Source organism: Grus americana, chromosome 1, assembly GCF_028858705.1.
Source record: "Grus americana isolate bGruAme1 chromosome 1, bGruAme1.mat, whole genome shotgun sequence".
Classification (NCBI taxonomy): Eukaryota; Metazoa; Chordata; class Aves; order Gruiformes; family Gruidae; genus Grus; species Grus americana.
This window is the reverse complement of record NC_072852.1, coordinates 116,728,794-116,754,466: the sequence shown is the minus strand read 5'-3', so window position 1 is coordinate 116,754,466 and position 25,673 is coordinate 116,728,794. Positions and strand designations below refer to the sequence as shown.

Here is a 25,673-nt window from a genome sequence, read left to right as displayed (position 1 = left end):
CTGAAAGATGCCGGACAGAAGCAGGAGCACTGCTGGACAAAAGCCACTTGGCTCACTTATGGGTCCGTAAAACAGAGCTGGACCCAGGCAAGGCTGATGTCCAACCCTCTGCCTGGCTCTGAACACATCAGAGGTTTACAGTCTGATCCTGCAGTGCAGTGAGAGTTGCAATGACGGGGATGGGAGTGCCTGGCATACTGCAGAACCTGGTCCTCAGGGAAGAAGAAATTGCTGTCTAATGGACTATGGTACTAGAGGGATTGGTGGCTGCTCATGGTAGCCCCTTGGCTGAGCAGAGAGCTACCCACAGGTAGAAAAGAGGGCTCGCTCCTGCTGCAGTGACCCTACTAGATGCAGGGAGTCAGAGCAAAAAGGCTAAAGGAAGGCTAAAGCGTGGGCTGGATTTCAGCCATCATCTTGGCAAAGTCAAGTCTAGAAACTCGGCTCACGAGCACAAGGCGACAGAGCTGTTTGTTCTAGAAAAGGGAAGACTCAAAATGACCATTTAAAAATGTATTTTTAAAATATGTGGTCAGAGAGTGAGGGGAAAAAACAATTTACTTTACCTGCAGGTTATATACTCAGGAAAACTTCCTAATGCTAGGTTTGATTAAACACTGAAACAAGTTAACCAGGAAGGCATTGGAATCTCTTTAATTAAAGATTCTAAAAAGACGATCTGAAGTTGCTTTACAGCCTATGAAATGGAGTATACAAGGTTTTCAGACCTCTTCAAGCTCTGCCTTTTGGCTTTCTGTGATTAATTTTAATGCGTCCAGGAGAGTCAGCTAATCCATCCACAGCAAGAGCACAGCAACGTGGGCAGTCTCTGTGGAGCAGGAAGGTACAACTGAAACAATGAACTCTTGACCAGTTGGTTTATTGGTTTTTTTAGTTTTTACATAGTTCAGACACTTAGTTGGAATAATGACACTTTTCTCCCTTGTGGGCAGGAAAGGCTTGATGCCAAGGATTATACTCCAGGAAGACTTGATGGAAAAGGTGCTGTCATTTAAATGGCAGAGCCCTCCAGTTTCCCCTCCACTCCACTGCGTGACTTGAGGAGCTCTGCTCCTGGGTCCCTGTTTCTTTCTGGACCTTTCATGGCAGGGACCTCCTCTCAGTTTGCACAGCAGCTTGTATAAATGACGTTGGCCAGGCTCAGAAGATGTTATTCCCATTCCAATACTAACAACTGGTACTAATGGATGTTGGAGATCCGGCTTGTGCCCTGCAGCAGCCCACGGGTGGGCTGCGTGCCACAGGATGGCAGCCGTGCACCTTGCACCGAGCCACCCTGCAGACACCATCTCTCCACCTCCCTCTCCCCCCGTTAGATAAGCAGCTGGTAAAAAGGGTCTCTTGAGGGAAAACACAGACTTTGAAAGCCACCTCCCCTGTGTGGCTATAGCCAGGTACTGAAATCTCACTTTGTAGAAATTCTCAGCACTTTTAGCATAGACCTGAAGCTACCAGCAGTTTATTTCACCGTGTCGTCTGAACGCTTGGGTTTGACGTTTCCAGAGCTGAAGCTATACAGCAACCTGAGGCAAACGAGCTCCGTGCTGAGCTCAAAGACTGGGATGAATAGTTCAATACCAAACAAACCAAAGTGGAGGGGATCAGTCAATATGCTCAAGGGCAGGGCTGTCACTCAGAGGGACCTCAACATGCTGCATGAAAGGCCGACAGGAACCTCAAGAAATTCGACAAGGACAATTACCAAATCTTGCACCTGGGAAGGAATAGCCCCTCGCAATGGTAAGGGCTGAGGACTGACTGGTTGGGGACAGCTCTGCAGAAAAGGCCCTGGGTGTCTGGGCTGTCGGCAAGCTGAGCACGGGCCAGCAGCCTGCCCCGGCAGCAGAGAGGACCATCAGCATCCTGGGCTGTTTCAGCGGGAGCACAGCCAGCAGATCAAGGGAAGGGATTTTCCGCATTTACTTGGCACTTGTTAGACTGCATCTGGAGTAATGCTTGTAGTTTTGGGATTCGTTGTACAAAACAGACATCAATAAACTGAAACAAGGTCAGGAGAGGGCCACCGGGATGGTCAAGGCTGGACCACTTGTCCTATGAGGAGAGGCAGAGGGAATGGGGCTTGTTCAGCCTTGAGAAAAGAAGGCTGTGCGGGAACCTAATAGCTACCTCCCCGCATCTATCGGGAAGTCATCAAAAAGGTAGAAGCTAGGCTTGTTTCTGAGGTGCACAATGGGAGAACAAGAGACAGTGGGAAATACAGGAGGATCCAACTTGATATAAGGGAAAAAAATTCTCAAACACTGGAACAGGCTCCCCAGAGAGGTTGTGCAGGCTCCATCCTTGGAGGTTTTCCAGACCTAACTGCAGGAAGCCCTGAGGAGTCTGGTCTGATGCCAGACCCTGCCAGCAGGCCCTGCTCCGGGCAAGAGGTTGGACCAGAGATCTCCTGAGGGCCCTTCCAGCTGAGTGGCTCTGGGATTCTGTGAAACTGCCTGACTGGCAGTACTCGTCTGAGCGGTAATGGCTGAAGAGCTGGGGATGCAGAAGCTGGCTCTGTACCTCATCGCATGCATAACTGTGTGTGAAGAAGATGAGCAAGGTTTTTCAAAATCTTAAAAATCACAAATGTGTGAGAGACAAATGAGTCCTGACCAGAGCTTCCCATTGCTCCCACCTATAATGCAAGGTCGCAACATCAGCCTCTATGCAAGTGGTGTCTAATAAACACATTGTCCATAGGTTTTCAGCAGCAGGATGAAACCACTTGTAAGACTGTGGGCCTCAATCAGTTTTTCTTGAACATCAAACTCTTGGACATTGCAATACAAAAGTTCTCTAGAAATCACTAGAGCAGAAAAAAATAACTGTATTTCACAGCTAGCATGAATGGCATGCACAGTTTGCCGTGTCTATGAAAGCAACGAACAATAAGCATGAGGCAAATCTAATAACTTTTAATAAATCATATTTTTACAATTGACAGCATCTATATTTTCATGGTGAGGCTGATCAACAGAAGGACCTTTCTTTCCTTGTGCCACAACCCGGCAGTAGCAACATAAGCAAGCAATGTGGTGTGTCAAGGTGGAAGAGCAAGAAGCTGGCAGTAACCCAGCTTCAGACGCCCTCTCCATTTGTCCCAGGGACAGCTCAGCCACGCACAAAGGAAGGATGAGCCAGCCTTAACAACATATCATTTTTTTCTATATTGCTTGTGCCAGATGATAATATTTTGCAAGAAAAGATTACAGTTTGGTTAAGGGAAGAGTCTTCATTGGTTTATCCTTTTCTCATGTTTTGTGCTGTTGAATGACAAGGGCAAATAATGCTCTCTTTTGAGGATGCTTGTTCAGAGTTGCTCCAAATCTGTTGGTATCAGGTCCATGGAGTGGAGGTGCGTACAGTGGTCAAACCCAGGATTGCTCAGTTTCCAGAGCTGGGCTATTGAGCTGCCTGCCAGCCAGACTCTTTCTTAAATTACTCGACGACACCCAATGGACCAAAAGGAAGACTGAAATTACCAGAAATAAAGGCACTTTGTGTTAGCCCTAAAGGAAAACATAAAGCTAAGGCTGGTTTGGAGCAAAGAGAGAATTGAAGGTCTTCCCCTATTAGATGCATCCCAGAAGTGCAAAATGGGTTTCAAGTGGAGTTTATCCTGAAATACAACAGACTTTCTCATAAGTGTAAACAGAGTCAAATTCGCCACTACCTCACATGTGATATAAGTAAGGCAAAGCGTCTCTTACATCAACAATAGAGAAGAACTCCAGTGAACAGATCCTATGTGCTCCTCATGCACAGTCCACACATTTATTACAAAACAGGGCTCCCCAGAGCACCTCTCCTTCAGGAGCTGAATGAGCATCTTGTAATTTGTAAGGACAGGCCATTTATAAGCAGCTTCACAAGGAAATGCAGTAGGAGCATCCTGAAAAAAAAAATCCTAAAAAAAAAGGCATCTTGAATTCTGGTGTCTGAATGGACTTCTGATGGGCAGAGAGTGAAATACTGCTCCTTCAATTCTGAATAACGGTGAGAGGGGACTGAAGTCTCTCACGCACCAGCTTTTCCAGGGCAAAAAAAGTAGAGACACAAATCCCAAATTCACAAATCAGACAACTTGACTGAAATATCTATAGTATAATTGGTTGGATTTTTTTCCTTTACATTTGCATATGCAATATGTCTTGCAAATGAGTAGGTAGGGCTTGAATCACAGCAGCATTTTAGTGTCTAACTTCCATTGGCTCCAGTGACGATAAAAAGCCCAGATACTTCTCTGAATTGGGCCTAAATGACACTCTAACTCCTGGCTTTGGCCAAATGCCCTTACTGAGATAACAGCATCAGCAGTTCCCAGAGGGCTCTTGGGCACGTAAAGGCCAGGCATTTTTTAGTATTTTTTTTTTCCCTGAAAAAACAGCAACTATTAATTTGAATCACAGCAATTCTTACTCTTCATTCCCTACAGGTGCCCGGCCAGAGTACCTTTGCCCCATAACATGTTGCCCCATGTTTTTTTTAGGATGCTCCAACTGCATTTCCTTGTGAAGCTGCTGTGGTGGGTTGACCCTGGCTGGAGGCCAGGTGCCCCCCAAAGCCGCTCTGTCACTGCCCTCCTCAGGTGGCTGGGGAGAGAAAATATAATGAAAGACTCGTGGGTCGAGATAAGGACAGGGAGAGATCGTTCACCAATTGCCATCATGGGCAAAACAGATGCAACTTAGAAAAAATTCATCTAATTTATTATCAAGCAAAACAGAGTAGGATAATGAGAATAAAACCAAATCTTAAAACACCTCCCCCCACCCCTCCCATCTTCCCGGGCCCAACTTAACTCCTGATTTCTCCACCTCCTCCCCCCAGCAGCACAGGGGGACGGGGAATGGGGGTTGTGGTCAGTTCATCACATGTTGTCTCTGCTGCTCCTTCCTCCTCAGGGGGAGGACTCCTCACACTCTGCCCCTGCTCCAGCATGGGGTCCCTCCCACGGGCGACAGTCATCCATGATCTTCTCCAATGTGAGTCCTTCCCATGGGCTGCAGTTCTGCACCAACTGCTCCAATGTGGGTCTCTCCCACGGGGTGCAGACCTTCAGGAGCAAACTGCTCCAGTGTGGGTCCCCCACAGGGTCACAAGTCCTGCCAGCAAACCTGCTCCAGCATGGGCTCCTCTCTCCATGGGTCCACCGGTCCTGCCAGGAGCCTGCTCCAGCATGGGCTTCCCACAGGGTCACAGCCTCCCTCGGGTGCATCCACCTGCTCCAGTGTGGGGTCCTCCATGGGCTGCAGGTGGATATCTGCTCCACCATCATCCTCCATGGGCTGCAGGGGGACAGCCTGCCTCGCCATGCTCCCCCCCCTCCAGGGGCCGCAGGGGGATCTCTGCTCTGGCACCTGGAGCACCTCCTCCCCCTCCTTCTGCACTGACTTGGGTGTCTGCAAAGTTTCTCACATCTTCTCACTCCTCAGACTGCAAAAGCTGCCACTCCTTTGTTTTTCCCTCTTAACTCTGTTATCCCAGAGGAGCTACCACCGTCGCCGATGGGCTCAGCAGCAGGTCCGTCTTGGAGCCAGCTGGCATTGGGTCTGTCAGACACAGGGGAAGCTTCTAGCAGCTTCTCACAGAAGCCACCCCTGTAGCTCCGACTGCCCCCCCACCCCGCTACCAAAACCTTGCCACACAAACCCAAACCAGCTGCTTATGACTGGCCTGTCCTTACAAAGAATACTGCTGGTTATTCAGGGTAGTTAGTAGCAGGCTAGCTGTAGAGATTCTAGCTTTCAGTAGGTACTCTCCTGTGGTAACAGCGTCGTACAACATGCCACAAAGATGATGTTCTCCATGCTGGATCATGGAGAAGCATTCACAGCGTTTGAGCCGTGGCTGAGTTGCTCTCAACCTCTGCTAAGGCTGAGCCTCTGTCTGACCCTCTGCTAAGTTGCGAAATGAAAATTTCTAGTTACTCCTTCCAGTTCAGCGAGTAGGCTTTCAAACAGGAATTGGGTTTTTACTGTTTTAAACCTACACACAAAGCCCCCAGAAAGCAGGCAGAGCAGAATCTGTCCCACGAGGATGGTCACGTGGCTCCCCAAACAGAGGGCCAGCGTGGTGCCGGGAGGGGAGTTCAGCATGCCGGAGGTCCCGTCCCCCTCCCTGTGCACCACCAGGCTGGCCATCCCCCTGTGAACAGGGGCCACCAGCTCCCACCGCTCGGCTACACCCCAGCTCCCCTCCTAGAGCAAGCAGGGAGGCTGTTGGTCACCTCTAAGCATTTCCAGGACAGCCCTTCGTGTAGGACGGCGCACGCGATGGCGTGGGAGCAGAGGTAATGAGGACAGGTAGGGATCGTGCCGCGGTGGCGTTAATGGTAGGGGTAGACCTTGGACCGCTCTCCCAGTTGTCAGGGGAACGGCGTGGGTTGCCAGCCCGTGAAAACATAAAAGAGCAGCGTGGAGTGGGAGAGGAGGCAGTGCCGCCTGCCCCGCAGGCTGACCCCGCTCCCAGCCGCAGCCGAGCATCCCTGCCTCAGCAAGCTCGGCCAAGCGGGAAGCCGGGCAGGGACGAACCCATCTGCTGGCATCTGGAGAAAGAGTAAGTCGCTGTCTTTGTTTCGGCTCTCAAAGCGGGGTGGGGGGTGTGTGTGTGTAAATACCAAAGGAACGTTTAATAGCTTGTATTTTTAGGAAGGAGGCTGTTTCTCTTCCAGCACAATTATTTATTTGCGAGTAACTCTGTTCCTGGCAGGTTGGGTTTTTTTTCAGATTTTTTGTTTTGTAATCACAGTGAAATAACAGATTCTGCAAAGTTTGTCTTTCATATGTTGCAATTATTTGTACGCTGTATCTGTGTGCCTTAGGTAATAATTAATAGCTCTATGAATAATAACCACAAAGAACAGTGGAGTGCTTTTGCTTCATTTTGCAAACACTTCTTCAGGCAAATCTTTAAAGGTGACAGACGTGTTGGTGGGAATTATTCCAGCTGACAGGAGTCGAGTCATTTTATTCAGTTAAAATTGCCTTGAGAAGAGCACTGGAAGAGGAGGATTGGGGGAAAAGCAGCTAGGACCTGTGTTTTATCCTGCCATTTAATTTACCTGTGGTTTAGCCCTGTGTTTTATTCTGCCATTTAACTTACAAATCAAGCCAGCGATACAGTAAGGCCAAACCAAAGTAAATACACCGTCTCTATATAGCTCTGAAGTCTCAATGGCAATGACAACATCCACTATCCGAGTGAGCGAATGGGAGCCGAGATACCTGTCCCCAGGAAGTCCTACTCCAGAGTTTCACTCTCCAGCTGCTTCATGACCATTCGCATCTCGTAACAGCTTTCTGTCGTGCAGCTTTCTCCTCTCACGTCTTTTTTTTTCTTCATTTAGGATTTGAACAATAGAACATAAAGAGTTCAAGTATGCTTTTTGTGCCTTTTTCATTCATGAAGTAAGCATTACGTTTTGGGCTTGGCAAATCTTTAATTGAGTGTAATGCTTAACTCGAACTTTTGTCCAGGTGAGGTTAGAAAGGGCACTGGGAAATAATAACAAAAGTTGCAACCAGGCTTTCTTTCCTAAAGTTCACTCGATGTAAGTACTCTTGCTCCAGGGAGTAGTTGGTTTGAAGAAAAAAAAAGATAACTTAAAAAAGTGCCTTTACAATTAATTTTTGTACCTCAGTGCTGAAGTGCTCAGCTTGAGCCACCAAGGGTAACTCTGTTTTTCAGGCAGTGCTGACCACCCATCAATGAGACAACTGATTTCCCAGAAGGTGAGGACAGATGAATAAACAGGGATTTGATTGAGCATTCCTTACAATTACAAAAGCACTTGTTGCATGCACTTGTGCACTTGTGAGCACACAAATTCATGGTTTATGCATGTGTATACACTTTTTTCTTTTTTTTTTTTTTGAATACTCAGACTTTAAATCACAGGAAGCACAACCCCCTTAACATTGTAGCTTACATACATTCAGTGCATTCAGAGTCAGCACCAGTACAGTAGGAAACTGTATTTGCTAACGCTTCTTTTACAAAAACAAATAAAATTAGCCCCTCGGAAGGCAAAAGGCTAGAATGGTCAAGAAGCGAATGAGGAAGTTATTGAAAAGTCCTAATCTATACTTCAGAGTAGAAGTAAGATCTTTTCACATTGTAACATATAACTGTGTACTCTGGGGTTTCTCTTTAACACAAAGCCAGGGCATGATTTTGTTATTACTGACACTTTTTTTGGTGCAGGGCTCTCTCATAAGCATCAGGACAAGAGTTCAAGCCTCTAGTGCTTCTATTATTTGAAAGGTGCAGAAAGCACTGCAGGGAAGTATCAAACAGTCAACAGACTGGAGTAGCTGTCTGATTAGATAGCAACAGACAGAAAGCAAGCTATTTTTCTATAATGCCTTCCCTCTGAGGGTCTCAAAGCACTTCATAACCACTGAATAGAAAACTGGGACTTGGAGTCATAGGTTGTACTAGCGGGCAGGATGGAGACACGCTGCCATAATGGCATTGCTAGAAATAAAATTCTGATTTTGCATTTCATTAGATCAGATTTGTACCGCTGATTTCAGTGCAGTTACACAGGTGTAATGACAAATCCTGCCTACGGTGCCCGAGTGGGTAAGATACGTTTGATCGGCTGATGCTTCGTAAAGCTGCGCAGAACAGTGCTCTCCTCCTGAGTTGGTAAAGCTTGATACCACTTTCTTCTCACTTTTTGCTTATGTAAATGCTCATCCTGATGCAATTCAAAGGTGAATACCCAGATCAGTGTGTGTCAGCCTTCCCGGACAGCATGTACTGTGCACACCTCCAAGCTGGAATAGCTCCAGGTCTGTTCTGGCAAAGCAAATCCTGCCACTCATCTTGGTCCCCCGCTCTTTATTAGGAAAAGCACCGGCTGCATGTGTGAAGCGGGGCATGAAAATGAAGGCCTTACACATGCATCCTTTCTACTCTCTCAGGGCTGGGAATAATCAGGCTGTGACCTGCCAAGGGTGACCTTCATCTGGGGGAAAAAAGGGAGGTGTCACCACTCCCAATTCTTTGGGAGGACAAGACTTCCTCCTTTCCCTTGAGTTTTCTCCTATTAATTTGCCTCCCTGCGGTTACATGTCACAGCCTTCCCTGCTGTAACGTTTGCCACCGGTATGGACAGAAGCTTTGCACGGGAGGGACAGGCTTGACAATTTCGCAGAGGTGTTTTTAGATGAATCGTCTGTCCCGGAGTCTGTGCACACCTGAATACCAAAATACCCACATGGGTACATTTTCAAGGGTCTGTGTGTCGTTCAAGTTCAATGCAACAGAATTACCTATTTTATCTTGCATTTTTATCATCGCTGGGAGCAATTTGTTCGCTACACTTGACAGCACCACCGCTACAGCACTGGCTGCTCAACCAACCGACAGCAGCCCAGGCTTTTGCTGCACAAGCAACACAAATACGATTTTCAAGCTATTGACAGCAAGCAAGGATCATGCTGCAGCCTGGAAGTCTGTAGAACGTCAGCTTTTATCACAAAGTTATTTTCCTACGTTTATCTGTGGAGTAACTAAATAAATATGGTAATTGTTTAAACAGAGAGACGAAAAACAAAATACCTCTCTGTCTGCTCTCAGCCCTCTTAGGGAACTCCTAAAACTCCCACAGAGTAAAAAGGTCAAATCCCACATTTTGTTTCCCTCAAGGCCTGAGCCTCCCTAGGGCTTTCTGGTCAGATAATGTAGCTACTCTGCAGTGAAGACTCAGACTAGATTTATTAAGGGACTGACTTTTTGCATTTTACATAACCCTTTATGCTTTTCTGTAATATTGTATTTTAACACCTGCTTAGTTCAGTAGATGTTAAAAGCTAACCTCACCCTTTCTCATGGGCATACCTCTCTGCAAACCAGAGATGTTATTTTTTTTTTTAGTTACAATTTAACAATAAAAATGGGGTTTTTTTTCCAGAAGATCTTACAGGCTTTCAAGTAAATTGTTAGCATTATCTTCAAGGGGAAAAAAAAAAAAAAAAAAGAGTTCAGTTTACTCTTCCAAATGCCAAAGAAATTGCACTTCAAAAACATCCAGTTAGTCATGATGCAAACACAGCACAGCCACCCAAGGGTAGCCCTGTGAAATCTTTAAAAAACCCTTTTTCAACAAACATTTTACAGTTTACGCCAGTATTAAATAAAACCAAAAGAGTACACAGATGAAGGCAAGCCTGGGGCGTGCTTTGCTCAGTAGAGTAACGGGAGCTTGCCTGCACTCCTCTTCCCCTGCCTCCCTTTGGAGCTTTCTGCGCGACAGGCGAGTAACGCACGGGCCCCGGTTGAGCTGCTGTACCTACCTCCTTGCTGCCACCTTCACTCTGAAAGGCAATGGATTTTTTTTTTTCCACACATCCCTCCCATACCTGCATGCAAACAGGAAAAAAAAGAGGCAGCCTTCGTAGTTCTTCTAAACGCTTTTGGCGTTGTCCAGCCTTTCATGCTATTTTGATCTAAATTGGGTGGTTTTGGTATTCATCCTGTGTACATTACTCAAGCTGCACAAGATTATATGGATTTAAGCTCCTCTCTGCTTAATACAGCACTTTCACATAGGCACATGTTAACACAAGAGATCAATGAGAGGTTTTAATTAGGTTCTTTTCTGAATAGAGAATGGAAGAAAGCACCCTGTGAAGAAATTAATTGTATAGGCTCGGGACTTCCATTGAATAGGATTAACTTTCCTTGAGACAGTAGCATTCTCACACAACAGTCAAAGGCTTTTTATTGCTTTTTTGCAGTTTTCTTAATACACAGATCTGCAATTAGCAAAAAAATAAAATAAAAAAAAAAATTAGTGGAACGATCAAAGCAATTCAGAAACCTGAAATGACACTATTACTAAATAAGCATCGAAAATCTCCTTTAGCTATCGAAACCTGCAAAGAAGAAGGAGTGGGGATGGAATCTTGTGCTAGAAAACTTTTGGAGTAGCATGTAAGAAAACAGGTGTTTCAATGCTGGAAAGAAGTTACACATCTGAAAGCATGCATGGCTGAAGCAATCAGACCGGAATCATTTTCTGCTGGAATCCATATCTAGTCAAATTTTCACTTGAAAGGCCCCCACTGAGGACAAAAATGAACACATGATTTGCTAGATTTAGATCACTCAAAAATTTTTTTTTTTTTTGAAGCACATTATTGCTACCGGAAACAAGTAAAATTTCCCTAAAATCATTAGGATTTTTGTTTGCTGCTAAGCAGAGAATGCAGCTTCGCTTCTCCCTTCTCGCTCACAGAGCTCCCAGCTCCAAAGCGGTGGCTGCCTCACCCCTGCCCAGGCCAGCCCTGCAGGCCGGAGGGACTCCGAGGCAGCTGCTGGGATCTAGTTCTTCTCCAGTTTTTTCATGGCAGGAAGAACTCATTACTGAACAACAAATATTGGATAGGATATGAACCACACAAATCAGGAGCCAAAGCAGAAGCAGAATGGGTGGCTCTTCTAGAGAAATGCTGTTCCTTTTTTACTTTCTGGCAAGACATGCTTGTGAAGTTAGCAAAAAAACCTGCCCCAGGACCTCAGTTTTGTGCTCTTTCTGTGTGTTCTGCCCTATGAAAGAGCTTCCCGATTTGTTGAGGAAGGCTTCCTGCTCCTTCCTTCTCCTTCATTCCTCCATCCCATCGCTGGTCTGCACTTGCCTCTCCTCCACCCAGCCCCTTCTCACCACCTTTCCCCCTTCTTCTCTCTACAGCTGCCTCCTTGTTCCACCACACAGGCTGCTGGGGTTCCCTCCTCATCCACCTGCACCTGCTGAGTCTGTGCTCTGGGGTTTAGGTACTGTGTCCACCTACTCCTAGACATGCTTTACTATAGACTTATTTAGTTGTTACGGAGTTGCTCTTGGTGCTTAAAGCTGACCCTTCTTCCCTGTTCTACAAGTATTCAGCTAAAAAGATCTGGTTATAACAAAGAGACCTCCAATTTGGGGTGATGCAAGAGCTTCCCCCCAATGTCAAGGAGGACTTTTCTAAAGGAGTCAGCATGGGAAACTGGATGGTAACTTTGGACTTCAGGAAGCTTAAATGCTAGATGAAAATCAAGAAGATGATACCAATCACCAAAGCCTTCTTGATGATTAACATCTTCAGGCCAACTGAGAATCTCTTGATCTTGAACATATCCCACTGCCACCTCCCCGTTTTCCAGAAAGCCCTTGCCGTGGCTGAGTTTCTATCAGTACTCTTTTTGTAATCACTGAATCTTTGCCTTCTGATACCTGAACGGAGTTATCTCTTCGGTTCATAGAAACCAAAATCCACACTTCAAAACCTTCCTGAGGTGTTTTAATGCTGTAATTGGCAGGTAACCACTGGGGAAAGACAGTCAGCTGTTTGGAGGAGAACTGGATCCAACGATCAGTAATTCCCATGGGGTAGTGATGCTCTACCACTGCTCAATGAAGTTGAGTGACTGCTTACCCAGGCATAAGGAAAAGCAGGCATAAGAAAAGATCTCTGGGGCGATGTTATGTGGAAAAAGCAGTATCACACCTTTTGATGCAGGTGGGAGTTTGAAATGCAGAAATGTTGTCTTCAATTAAAATCTCTTTTACTTAGTTCAAACTCATATTGTTAACATTGTCTAGGAATTCTTCTTCCAAATATTACCTCCAAAATTGATAAATCCAAATGATTTTATTGAGTTGGGAAGGCTGAGAAAATAAGCACAGCATGGAGGTTCAGTAATAGGATTTTCATTGTGATGCATGATTAGATGCTTAGATACTGGAGACCAAATTAATCTAGCAGTAATGATACCAGAATAGCTACAGCTTGGATGAGCCTGACCTTTGAAGTTAAACATTAGCTAACAGTTGGACTGGTATTTCTGGTATGTTCCACAACATGGATTAAATATTTGATTTAAGCATTAAAATGTCTGTATCCTTCTTTTAAGAGAACAACAGACTAAATTCAGGGAGTACTTACAAAATTAAATCAAGTGTGAGCCAGTTTGTGTCCATTTACACTACATACGTTTTGTATGAGAATGGCCATGATCTGTCAGACCAAAGATCCATCTAGTCAAGCAGCCATCTCCATGTGCAGCCATAAGAAGTTGCGTAGGAGAGATTTCGAATAGGACAAGAACATGTGATACTTAGTGCTATAACATTCTTTGCCTCCACCTATTTTCGGCCCAGGGCCTCTGTAGCCAGGGGTGGTGCTTGTGTACGTGGTCACTGCAGTGGACTTCTCCTCACTGAACTTACCCAGTCCTGCCCTGTATTTGTGAAAACTTTTTGACCCACCACATTCTTTGCTAAGGATCAACAAGTCAGCTGTGACCCTACTGGGTTATTTGAGATGTCTTGCTCTTGTTCTTGGAAGAAGCGGTGAAAAACAGTTCTTCACCCACCATCTCCAGGCTATTTGTGCTGTTACAGGATACCACCATATCCTGCCAAAACTATCTCTTTTCCCACCTAGACTCCTACACTACCTAGTCCCACCTCACTTAAAGGGAAGCCCTTCCATATCTCGTCACTCTTGTTGCTCTTCTCTGAACTCCAGTCCTGTGGTATCCTGTCTGAAATGGCAGGATCTGAACTGCACAAAACAGGCAAGTGTCAGCAAACAAGTGATTTATGCAGTAGCTCAACAGCACTGTCTCCTTTTTTCCATCATGTTCCTATTACATCTTAACAATTTAATCATTTTTTTGACTGCTGTTAAGCAACAAGCTGATGTTTTCATGCAACCGTCTATCACAAGCTAAAGATCTCATTCCTGGAAAGGAACCAGTGGTAATGTCTGGCCCAGAGTCCACTATTTCTTACATGCAGATTTTTCTCTCATGTGCACGTAACTTGCGCTTTTCTTCCTTTTCCCATGGATGGCAAAATCCTGGTCATTTACGAACCATCACAGTTTCACAGATTCACTGACAGGAGACCAAACTTCAAAGCAAAAACGGTGGACTAGAGGACTATATCCTCTATAAGTGAGAAATGTGGAAAGTAGGACACAAACTATTCTATTAAGATGCAGTTTTTTGGGTTTTTTAAAATTTAATATTAGTCAAAGAACACTCTCACTTGAATTTTTAGCAGAAATTGGACTTAAAACACATACTTGGTAACCTGCCATGCATATGATAGAGCTAATGACCAAGGCAGCTTAGAATCATAGAATCATAGAATCTTAAGTTTGGAAAAGACCTCTAACATCTTCAAGTCCAACCGTCAAGTGACAGGATGAGAGAAACTTCAGTGTGCTCCTAAAGACACTTTTCTTTAGTTGTCTGTTAAATGACCATGGAGTTTATAGCACAAGATTCCACTGTCTAATGATTGAAGATTGAATAACAGACAAAAACAATTTGTGTTTTTATTACAAATACTATTATTTTCCTGTTTATCTGACATGTTTCTCCAAAACTGTAGGCGTATTGCCATGTTTTCTGAGGTGCTGGAGACATGTATTCTGGACGTGGATCAATCTTTTCACATGCTAAGGACCAAACTCTGCCCAGTGCATCCCCTACTGCTGCAATTAGGACCTGCCACCTTTGGTCAAAATTTGGTTCTAATGTCTCTTGGTGCTTCAAAACAATTATAGTCAAATCAGACAAGCTTTCCAACATCTTATAATTTGTGTTAGGAAATTACACTCTGCATCATTGCTTGTACCATCATCTAATAATATGCCAGGAAAACCCAGATGCTCCTGGTAAGGTCCCACCCTGCTCCGAAAACCAAAGTGCTGGTAGCTGAGGATCCAAGAGTCCCTACCAAACACATTCCCAACCATTTGAGGTGGACCATGGCTGGGATGCTCCAGTGTCATAAGCATGCATGGAGGTGCTCCTTTGCTCTGCCAGGGTAAATGAGGAGGGGGGGCAGAGCAACCATCAAAGCCAGGATCTATCCTATGCTAGTTGCTGTGCAGAGACATAGTAAGAGATGGTCCTTGGTCCCCAAACCCTACAGTCTAAGGCTGGAGCAGAGGTAGCTTCATATGGATCAAAAGGAGGTTTTATTGGCATACCACATAGCTCAGAAGGATATGTGCTGCCTCCAGCAGTGCTTCTGCCCTTAACTACCCTTTCTTTCTTTCCCTTTGCCCAGTATATCCCACGCTCAGTTTAAAGGGAAAGTTATCACAACCCTTACTTAGTAATTCCGGTATAAAACAAAAGGCTTGTCTTTAGCCCTTCTCAGACTGCCTCCCTCGGTGGAGAACGGGGTCATTGGTCACCCCTATCTGTTGGGAAGCAGACAAAGAGAAAGCAGAAAGGAGAAACGAGCAGGAGGAGTCCTGCCCTTACCTTCACACTGGGCAGGCCGAGGAGCTGCCTGGATAGAGAAGAGGGTGTCCGAGCTGTCCCATAAGCAGATGAAACCATTTTAGAGCAAAAGAAGAGTGAAAGAAGAATCCCAAACAAGAGTCACAATTCATTTTTCTGAATTGGTGTAGCTGTGCTTCCCCTCTAATGCAGGGCGACCTGCAAAACTGCAATATGGTTCTGAATAGATGAGATAGATAAGAAGTGGGAAAAGCAAAGCAATATTAACCGTTGAGTGGTCTTTAGTATAATAAAGAAATTGTTTTTCCTCAGTAGGTAAAGCCAAGCGATATAATTCACTGAGTAAAAGGAGGAGACACTTGGCAGCTTGGCACCAGTACTAATGAAGCCAATAGCCTTCTCTGCTTTCTCCTTTTGGCTGGCTCTCATTTTGGCTGGCTTCCTTGGCATACGCATCACTGGCAGTTTTGTGAGAAGTCAGAAGAACCATACGCTAATTTTCACCAAGGAAAACACAATTCGCAACTGTAGCTGCTCGGCGGATATCCGTGATTGTGATTACTGCCTGGCAAACTTGATGTGCAATTGCAAAACGGTTCTGCCTTCTACCATAGAAAAAACTACCTACAATAGCCACCTGACCATTTGGTTCACAGACACCTCTGTGCTGGAGATGCTCCTCAACTTCACAAGGGTGTGGGATTTGAAGCTGTCCTTCTGTGGCACCACTCCTCTCCCAACAGAATACTTGGCCATTTGGGGACTTCGAAAGCTCCGGGTGAACAAGGTCAAGGGACGATTTCCAGAGCAGAGTGTAACCATCTACAGCAGCAGCAACAACGAAAAAGAAGACTCGCTTGCGGTGCATGACAAAGACAGGCAAATGCTTGCCTATATTTCTTTTCTGGACACTTCACTTTTCAATGGATATTCTTTGCTGAAGTCGTACAGTGTGGAAAACATCTCTAGTATCACGCAGTACTTTCCCAGCCTGCTGTACTCTGATGTTTTCTCAACCTCAGATAACAAGAGTTATGTTGTAACATTCATTTACTGAGTTATTTACCATATTCAGTAGTCAGTACAGCAAACTGCTAAGAGAGAGATGGGACTTCTTTAAGTCTGTTTGGTTTGACCAGCAGGAGCTGTTATGGGATGGACAGTTCTGACTGTGATAGCATTCTACAAGGAGGTGTTTAAAGTAAGACAGACTCATCAGACTAATTCAGTAAACGCTTTCTTAAAGAACAAATTAAATGTGAAATGACTGGTTTAGAAAGCATCGGTACAAATTCTTTTTATATATTGTAAGCTAAGAACTTAAATCTGCAGAAAAATTTGTTTGAAAGCTGTGTTCTCTGCCAAGCCATGGCACACGTCATGGGAGAGCACTGGGAAAGAGGCCACCTGGCAGGTGAGACACCGCGCTCGCAAAGGTGTTTTTTCCCAGGGAAAGGCCCATCTCCGGCACGTTGGCAGTGCCAATGCCTGCGCCGATGCCTGCAATTTCCCCAAACGCAGGGAACTTGACTTCACCTTTTGTGCTAATGGCAAGCTCTGCTCATGTTCTCCCCAATGAGAAAGGAGAAAGACCTCCTCTGGTAAGGGAGGCGAGGCTTCTGGCAGACACGTAGCAGACAATTTTCAGACATGTTGCAGGAGAAAGATGGCCATCCCCTGAAAAACATACATTGGGACTATTTATATAGCCCAAAGTCTGCTCCTTGCCCATGTCTGCAGGATTTGCATTTTGTGAGATACAATTAAGGCTGGGATCCATCCACGTAGTACAATAAAGGCTTTGGAATAGCAAGTCCTAACATAACAAGTCTTGCATTGCCAGCAAAGGATTACATGAAACTGGGATAAAATATGTGTACTGAGGGGAATGGCTATCAAGATTCTGAGGAAACAACGAATTTGTTTCAACAACTTTAAAGAAAGACTTTTTCTATAACTGTAATCAATGATGGAGCAGTTTTGTTAGGAAGCAAAACTTAATTTTTCACAATACTTAAATACATGCACACTTTCCATTACTGTGAGTTTTCCTACTGAAATCAACAAGGCGGCAACTATTGAATTAAGCGTAAGCCTTCTCCCCAAATCACAAATATTTCTAGCGATGCCTCTCACGATTGTGTTATAGGTTACAAAACTGTTAGGAGCTGGAGCTGGGCTGACAGAGATTGGCAGTGGGGTGGGGATGGATGTGTCCTGAGCTCATTACATGCCTTAAATGTATTACAGACACAGGCAAATAATTCATATTGTCTGCCCAGGAATCCCATGCTCCAACTGTCTGTGCAAAGAGTACTAACCTTGCCTTCACAAACTGGCTAGTCACTAATCCTGCACAGGATAGTGTTGTAAAAAAATAAAAATAATTAGAGCTGGCACACACAAATACATTGACTTCTACATGCTACCAAATGCGGGAAAATCAAACCTGAATGCTCTTCAGCGAATTCACTTAGGCTCTGCTGCCCTCTAGTAGAAAATGTGCTGAATAACACAGTACTTCCCCATCGCCACGACAGCAGTGCCTGGCTGCTGTTGCTGTTCAAAAATCACACGTGCAACACTGAGAATGTATTCTGGCCTTGTTGGGAAGAAACCATGAGGTTAATAAATCCATGGGTTTACTAACACTGCAAATTACAGTTTCAGTTACTTTTACCACAGTAGTGTTCAGAATAAGGCTGACATAAAAGACCTTTTATTCCCATGCCCACATAAGCACTGCAGAGATTTTCCTGACATCAGGAAAAAAATCCTCCTCCCAATTACACGTGCAGCAGAAATCCATGGCACCAATACTGCAGTGATCTTTTTAACTCCCCTGTTCTTCTCCAGCAGATACCAAGAACCTGATTCTCCCAATCTCAATTTCATATGGCTCTGCCATACTAAAGAACCGCGTTAGAAGCTCACAGAATTTCTTCAGAGCAACGCATACAAAGCATATACTGCATATGTTGCGCGTTGTATTAGTTCTCGTGGTGGAGGTTCGTCTGCATGTAAACCACACACAGTGGTACATTAAGCATCACTCTGCAGAAATAATTATTTGGTGAATCTGTTTTAAATCCAAGTGTAAGATACTCACCCTTAACCACACTCAACACTCTATGGCATTTGATCATCTATTTATAGCAATTAATATTTATATACACAATGGTTTCATTCTCCATGTATCAGGTTCAACCTGTATGTATTTGCCAGTCTGTAACCTTGATGCATGATTATTGGATATGCCAATCAACAGAAACTGAGGTAGGGGGTTTTTGTATCAGAAAAAAACAGAGATAGGAGCTGTAAATTTACATTTTCCTTCCTACTACTAATTCTGGTGTGACTTTGGGAAGTCAGTACAGATTGAGAGCACTACAGCAACGCGATGCTTTCGACAGAAGACCCTGCTGCGCAGCCACAGTGAGAGGTGGCGGGCGGCCTGTCACTGAAACCCATGAATAAACCTTGTAACACCAATGTAGTGTTAAAAGGCAGGCATTCTTTATTGCAGCGCTGGATGCACGGCAGATAGCTCCACCCAACGTGCGTGCCAAGTGATCACCAACACAGAGGTTATGTAGGATCAAAACATATTGTTTTTCTCAGAAAAGGCAGTCCTATGATAATCATTTCCTGGAATTCATTTACATATTCTCCTCCCCGTCATGCATGCTCAGTGATTTGAGTTGGTGGTCTTCAAGGGGTCTCTGGTGGTCGTCAGTGGTCGCACACCCGTGTCCACTGGATAACCCTCTTCTTGCAGGCACGCGCAGTATCCTTGCTGTGGGTGCACCTGTCCATAACAACTTACTTCATAAGATTAATATCTCTGAACCTATTGTTCAGTTTGGTAGGGACTGTACATGGAACATAGCAGCATTGTACCTTGCCATGGTCAGTTAGCTTCATTACCTATTACCTTGGTTACAAACTAATTATCTCAAACTGATTCTATAGTTTCTGTTTCACGGCCCCTATCCCACGGTTACACCCCAGCCTCTCCTCCTGGGCAGGCTCCCAGGGTGGCTGGCAAAGGCGGGCTGCACAGGAGTCAGGCCCTCCTGATATGGCGGGAAGGCTGAAAAGAGGTCCCTCCAATGCCCAGGGCTTGTACTTGGAGGGAGTTGTCTCTAAAAAGGCCAGGCACCTTTCTGCATCTGCCACCAAACTCAGTTTTTCTTTTACTCAATGCAGGGCCCACCGAGGCCAGCTCGACTGGCTGCTGTTTCCCAGATGAAACCCCAAAGGGCCCTGCACATGAAACACGCCACTACTTAGCCCCAGTGGACCGCCACGTTATTTCCCCCCTGCAAGCCAGAAGCCAAGATTTCCTCAGGGAGGGCAAGGGCTTTCCGGCAGAGGACCTGGCTGACGCCAGCGCTCTCGCCGCCCAGATGACGGAGGCTGGGCGCTGCCTGGGTACTTGCACCCTCTCCGCATGCCGCTGCCGCCGTCCCCAAGCTGGTTGTGGAACACAAGCCCACCGGGGTGGGCACGGGGAGGCCGAGGCTGAACGCCCCCCTTACCCCGGGGGCACACCGGCCGTCCTTCCCCCCACGCCCCCCCTTCACGCTGCACTTCCACACGGGCCGCGCGCTGCAGCTCCTCCCCCGCCCCGCTCGCGCGCTGCGCGGCCACGTGACGCGCGACACCGGCTCGCGCTGCTTTTTCCACACAAGATGGCGGCAGCGGCGGCCCCTGGGAAAGGAAGAGGGGGGAGTGGTGGGCGGGGATGCGGGCCGTTCTAGCACTGGTTCTCTACGCTCCCCACCGCGCACGCTCTATCCTCTGTCTCCGCCGCTTCTCTATGGTCGGGAGGCCGCTCGCCTTTGGCGGGTGAGCGGCAGCGGGCGGCGGGCGGCAGGGGGCGCTGTGGCCGCCGGCGAGGCGGCTATCATGCTCGGGGAGCCGGGCCTGGGCCGCGGCGCGGGGTGGCGGGAGCGGGCGGTGCCGGAGCGGCGCGGCGGGTCGGTACCCGGCGGGATGTTCCGCAAGGCGCGGAGGGTGAACGTGCGGAAGCGGAACGACTCGGAGGAGGAGGACGAGGAGCGCGACGAGGAGCCGCCTCAGGAGCCGGCGCCGGCGGCCGGGGCGGGGGGGGAAGGGCCCGGCGAGGCCTCCATGGCGCTGGCGGCGGGCTCCGGGCTCCTGCCGCTGCCCGCCGGCTGTGTGCCCCTCGCCCTGCCCGGCAGCCCCGCGGCCTTCGCCTGCGCCGCTAGCTACGGCGCGGCTCTCGGCTTGGGGCTGGGCCTGGTGGGAGGCGACAGGGCAGGCCTGGGGGCTCTGCCGGCGTCTGCCCTCCTGCCCCCCCCGCCACCGCCTCCGCCTCAACAAGGCAACGGGCTGCCGGGGACCGGGCGCTCCAAGGAGAAGAAGCGGCCGCGGGAGAACAAAGAGGTTCCGCGGGCCAGCCTGCTCAGCTTCCAGGACGAGGAGGAGGGTGAGGCGAGGGGCTGCCCGCCCGCGGGCACCGGGGCCGCGCAGCCTTTGGCGCGCTGCCTGCAGGGGTCGAAGGGACCCGGAGCCGGTCAGCCTGCGCCGGGCCTCCGCTCGGCGTCTGCCCGTCCCCCAAGGGAGCCGGGCCTCTTGTTTTATGTATTTTTTAAGGCAGTCGGGTTGCCCCGTGTGACATGGGGGTGATGAGGGGCCGCATAAGAGCGGGAGAGCCCTGAGGGCGCCGTGCGGGGGGGTGGGGGGGTGGGCAGGGAGCGCCCCATCGGCTGCCGCCTTCGGTCCCGCTCTTTTCCCGGGCCCGGCCGGGCTCCTGCGGGGCCAGCGCGCTCCGAGCAGCGGGGTGATGTCCCGCGGGTTTAATTCCGGTTTAGCGGGATAGATTTTCTCTGCTTCTGTATTGCTGGTGCCTGACTGTTGCACCCGTGTTGCGCTGATTGCAGCTGGGTGGCTTGCGGGTCAGGGCACAGGCTTTAGCCTGACCTGGGATTGTGCGGTAGCAGGTATTAGGCCCAGGGCCTGTGCAGCCTCCCCCTAGAACCAGCACTGCTGCTCGAGGGGCATCTTTTCTGCAGCTTTGCGTCGAATTTGTTTTCATCTGATGTAGCTGGTGTTCGCAGGTCACACCAGACTGCCTGTTGTCCTGGCAGGCTCCACCTGAAGCCAGTGGTGTTTTGTTGTAGTTAATCTAGTTCATCGTTCACAAGGTTTATTAGATTAAGGCTCACAAAGAGTGGAAAATGGGTTTGAGCAGCTTCTGGACTTCAGCTTTTGAAAAATAGCTTAGTTGTGTTTGTACAGTGTTTCAGCTAATAATTCTGCAGGATTCCAGCAGGTACTGCACTCATTAATTGGTCCATTCACAGGTAATCTGATTATGAATAATAGTTATTACATATTAAAAATGATCAAAACAAGATCAAAGCACTCCTCAAACTCCAGAGTTTGTTGCATCCCAGAAGTTCAAGGTGAACAAGGAGCTTATTTTTGTGATACCTTTTGTCAGCAGGAAGAGTTAGTATGCATTTTTAATTCTCTTAGAAGGAATTCTCTTGTAAGCACTAGAACTTGGATTCTAAGACTAGTGATTTGAAATCTTGACAGAAATACTGGAAGCATGGAATCACACTGTAGATTTTAAAAAAACCCAGACACTTGTGGATTTCCTACATCAAACTTTGGGTTTGTTTTTTTTTTTTTTTTTCCTGTGCTATTTAGTTCTTTAACTTATTGCATGCCTTTTGGTAGGTTGTGGTGCTGCAGGTATTTGAACTGGTAGTGCAACCAAAACCAGTCCTTCCCTTACTCATTAGTTGTGTATACATATGGCTGTGAAAAGACTGTTGACCCAAAATGTTGGGGCTTCAAGTTGTTTTGTTCCAAATTCATGGTCACAGTGAAGGATCAGCTAGTTTTTATTTGTTTGTTTGGAAAAAAGAAAGATTGCTACAGTCAGATAAAAGCAGGCCATGTGTGTACACTTCTATGTAACTTCTGCCTTGCTTTTCCATGAGCGTGCTGAATACATTTGAAAATGACCACAAAAAGACGAGGTAGACAGCAGTCCACATGAAAGGATAAGGGACTGGTTTTGTTGCAGCAGTGCAGCTGTAAAGTCACATTAAATTATGTTGTTAGTAGCATTTATTAAGTCTAGGTACAAAATAAAGAGATGTAATAGGTAAGTATACTTCTTGGCAGGTCTAATGTAATGTTTTCCAACTTCTCTTTTAAAGAAACTGAAGAAGTTTTTAAAGTGAAGAAATCAAGTTACAGCAAAAAGATTGTAAAACAATTGAAGAAAGAATACAAAGAAGATCTTGAAAAATCAAAAGTTAGAACAGAGGTCAATTCTCCAACAGATGGTAACTGCAAAAATAACAGTAACTTTTTTAATGGAAGAGATTAAGTATTGTAAATACAAATTATTTGTTTTCAAGATGATTTGTTAGTCTTTTTAGAGGATTTGGCATTTAGAACTGAAGTAAAGCATGCATTAAATGTGTTCATTTGAACCTAAGAAGTGCTGTTCTGAAGCTGGTAGAGAGTTTGTTGATTCTCTGTCATGTGGAGATGAATGTAGGATGAAACTTCTCAGCCACCTATGCTGTTGTCAGTAGACCTCAGTAGTTTCTATATTTTGGCTCTGTCAGATGAGTTTCTTCCTATTGAATTAGGAAAGAATTAAATTAGAGCCATGTCTGGTGTTTATCTGACATGACAGGATGTGTTGTTGTAATGCATCTTCTCAAAAAGGAAGATTTTGGGGTGAGCTGAGTGGTGTTCTTTGTTGTTGAGTAAATTATTCAGCAGCTACCTGTTTCAGGACTTGGACCTTAGAGTAGACTTGATGATTAAGATGACAAGATGAAAGTTTTGGAGCAGAAGGATCTTTTAACAACGTACAGTCCTCCAGAGCTTGGAATAGAGCCTGGGATTTTAATTTCATTGTACTTCTGCTATTGTTTTTTGGGAAGCTCATTGGTAAAGCGTAATGATTCCTTTTCCACTTAGGTTTTTGTGTAGAGTAATAACCTATAATGCTATAAGCAGAAGCCGAGAGAGGCTTATGATCTAAATATTGCAATGGTATAGTTGAAGCATGTAAGAGTTGAACATGGTCCCAATACAGAAAATTGTCCTTTTTAAAGTTAATTCAATTAGTATTCTAAAAATCTTAAAGATTTTAAAAGACTTTGTCTGCATTTAAAAAAAAAAAAAAAACCACAAATTCTTTCTTATTAGAATCTTTAAGTTGCCTGTACAGTGGTATGGGACATGAGCAAACCCAGAAGTGGTCATTTCTGTGGCTAATGCTCAGATGATCTGTGGAAACCTGGATCTTAATTGTTGTTTCTGTTACAAAGATCCTTTATAAATTGCATTTTGCACATGGCTAGTGTGTGCTTGTTTTCTGTTTGTCTGTTTTGCAGTCTCTGTAGTTAGTTTGGTTATAGTGCAGAGGTCTCAAGGCTGCTACTGGGTCAGTAGTCTGGATTCTCTAAACAAATGCTAAAGTGTAAAAACTCAGATATGTGCAGGTTGGGTTAGATAGCCAGATTTAACGTGCGGTTTTTTACATAATATTTGTACCTGCTGCCTGTATCTGTATGTTACCCACCTGATGTAGGGTAATGTTGCCCAAGAGGAGAATTAAATGGTTTGAAATGAGTCCGTTCTTGTGGTGTAAGGCAGGCAATGCTTTCTAATTCTGTACATAAGAGGATGTGTGAAGGTTGCACGTATAATCTTAATTATTGAGTTCCCTCACTTTTTTAATACTTGGCAATATGGAGAATGTTTAGTGGTTGTTGGGGTGTCTGGTTTCTCAAATTTTATTTTGAGAGGATGTCGGTGACTTAATCACAATTAAGAAGGCATATTTTACTAGATCTCAAACAATAATAATAACACTTAACATTTTCATTTGAATTTTACTTTTGGTTGTTAGACCTTAAAAAATACTTCTGAGTGATCTTCTTAAAAAGAATAAAACATAGGCTTTGTTGTCTTACCAGTCGAACGACCACTAGAAAAGACAGGACATATTAAAGATATAGGTCAAGAAGATGGAACTGCAAACAGTGAGCATGGCGAAGAAGAAATGGAAGTTGAAAGTGAGAAGGAAGAAGAAAAACCAAAAGCCGGTGGGGCTTTTTCAAGTGCTCTGTCATCACTGAATGTTCTCCGCCCAGGTTGGTTACTGTAATATGTCTGATGTGTTAACACATGCTTTAGCTAGTGTTTACAGCAGACTAATGTATTTGAGAGATTAGGAAGTATTTTCCAGCAATGTATCCAGCATCTGAGAATTCAGGAAGCTGCTATTTTCCAAAACTGTTCAATTTTACAGGCCTTACGAGAGAAAATATTTGACTACAGAATGCTTCATCTTGATGTCAAAAGCAGGAATTTGTCTTTCAGTGATGGCAAACTGTAAGAAAGTCTAGATTTGGAGTAGGTGATTTAACATGAATTTTAACTGCTTTCAGTTAAAATTCTGACTTTAGTTTGAATGTCTCATTTACAGGTCTGCAAGGTATCTCAAATGTTTTCCTATCTCATTTTGTCTAATAAGGTTCTAGGCAGCCCTGAGGCCAAAGAAATCAGTCTGAGAAAGTATTTTTGAAACTAGTTTACTAATTGTTAGCTAACTCGTGGTAGCCTGCTCCCCAAATAAAAGATGGATGTCCTGGGTGTACAGGCTTGGCCATAGTTCAAGGGAGAAAGAATTTCCTACTTGACTCCTTTTAGGGGTAATCGCAAAGTGGTGCGATATGTACATTATTGCATCTCTAAAGATATCGCTGGCTTGAATAGAGCATCTCATGTCAAGTATAAAGAGAATCTGAAAGTTAACCTTTTGTGCATGCCTAATCAAAGTAAAAATTATTCATATTTCAAAAAATTGATTTTGGGGATCCATTCTTTATATGACTTACGTAAGTTGCATTAATTTTGTAGTCAGAATTTTAGATTTTTTTTTTTTATTAGAGCTGCTGTTCTTGTTTCCCCTCGATTGTACAGTCTTCACATACTAGCTTTGTCTGGTTTGGTGTCCTCTTAACCTCTGAGCTGTCATCATCTGTTGAAACGGCTGATGTTTTTTGTTCCCCCAAAATAAGAAGAGTTGGGAGCAATATCAGGACAGGAAGTGACACAGTCAAGAACCTCGTTTTCTTCCTCCCTTTGCAATAGTCAGCTCATGTAAAGGGCTTCCCCTTTAGGAATATTTCCCACAGGAACATCAGGCTCCTGCTCTTAGGGCACGTGAGCTGCTGGACGCAGAGACAGACTTCTTGGGAAAGATCCCAGCTTTGAGGGTTTCTGGTCAGAAAGTTTGCATGTGCAGCTTGTAAGTTGCTTGCAAATGTTTCTGTGAGTATGGATATTTTTTTTCCTCTCTCATTTTCTTCTGTTTGCAAACA

The 25,673-nt window shown here is 45.5% G+C and overlaps 2 protein-coding genes across 8 annotated transcripts in view; both read left to right on the top strand.

Moving 5' to 3' along the window:
- Positions 1-6,078: 6,078 nt before the first annotated feature.
- C1H21orf62 (chromosome 1 C21orf62 homolog) lies at positions 6,079-18,769 on the top strand. 7 transcript variants are annotated; one of them, XM_054813480.1, is made up of 3 exons: positions 6,342-6,579; positions 7,711-7,754; positions 15,592-18,769. In XM_054813480.1, exon 3 carries the CDS (start codon positions 15,662-15,664, stop codon positions 16,334-16,336), a length of 675 nt encoding a protein of 224 aa, XP_054669455.1. In that variant the 5' UTR covers positions 6,342-6,579; positions 7,711-7,754; positions 15,592-15,661; the 3' UTR covers positions 16,337-18,769. The 7 variants fall into 7 exon arrangements, with proteins under 7 accessions (XP_054669450.1, XP_054669452.1, XP_054669454.1 ...); XM_054813481.1 differs by lacking the exons at positions 6,342-6,579; positions 7,711-7,754 and adding exons at positions 11,748-11,805; positions 12,334-12,533; XM_054813475.1 differs by lacking the exon at positions 7,711-7,754 and having other exon boundaries at positions 6,079-6,579.
- A 1,433-nt stretch (positions 18,770-20,202) lies between these two features.
- The window catches only part of PAXBP1 (PAX3 and PAX7 binding protein 1), a 28,663-nt gene continuing 23,192 nt past the window's right edge, over positions 20,203-25,673 (top strand). Inside the window, exons 1-3 of the mRNA XM_054813470.1 lie at positions 20,203-20,734; positions 22,482-22,610; positions 24,264-24,440. Coding sequence (XP_054669445.1) covers positions 20,278-20,734; positions 22,482-22,610; positions 24,264-24,440 — 763 coding nt within the window. The 5' untranslated portion in view covers positions 20,203-20,277. The remainder of the gene's footprint in view (positions 20,735-22,481; positions 22,611-24,263; positions 24,441-25,673) is intronic.

What these genes read in the sequence shown, in the direction of transcription:
- C1H21orf62 (XM_054813475.1), top strand. Translation starts at nt 15,662, where the DNA reads ATGAAGCCAATAGCCTTCTCTGCTTTCTCCTTTTGGCTGGCTCTCATT.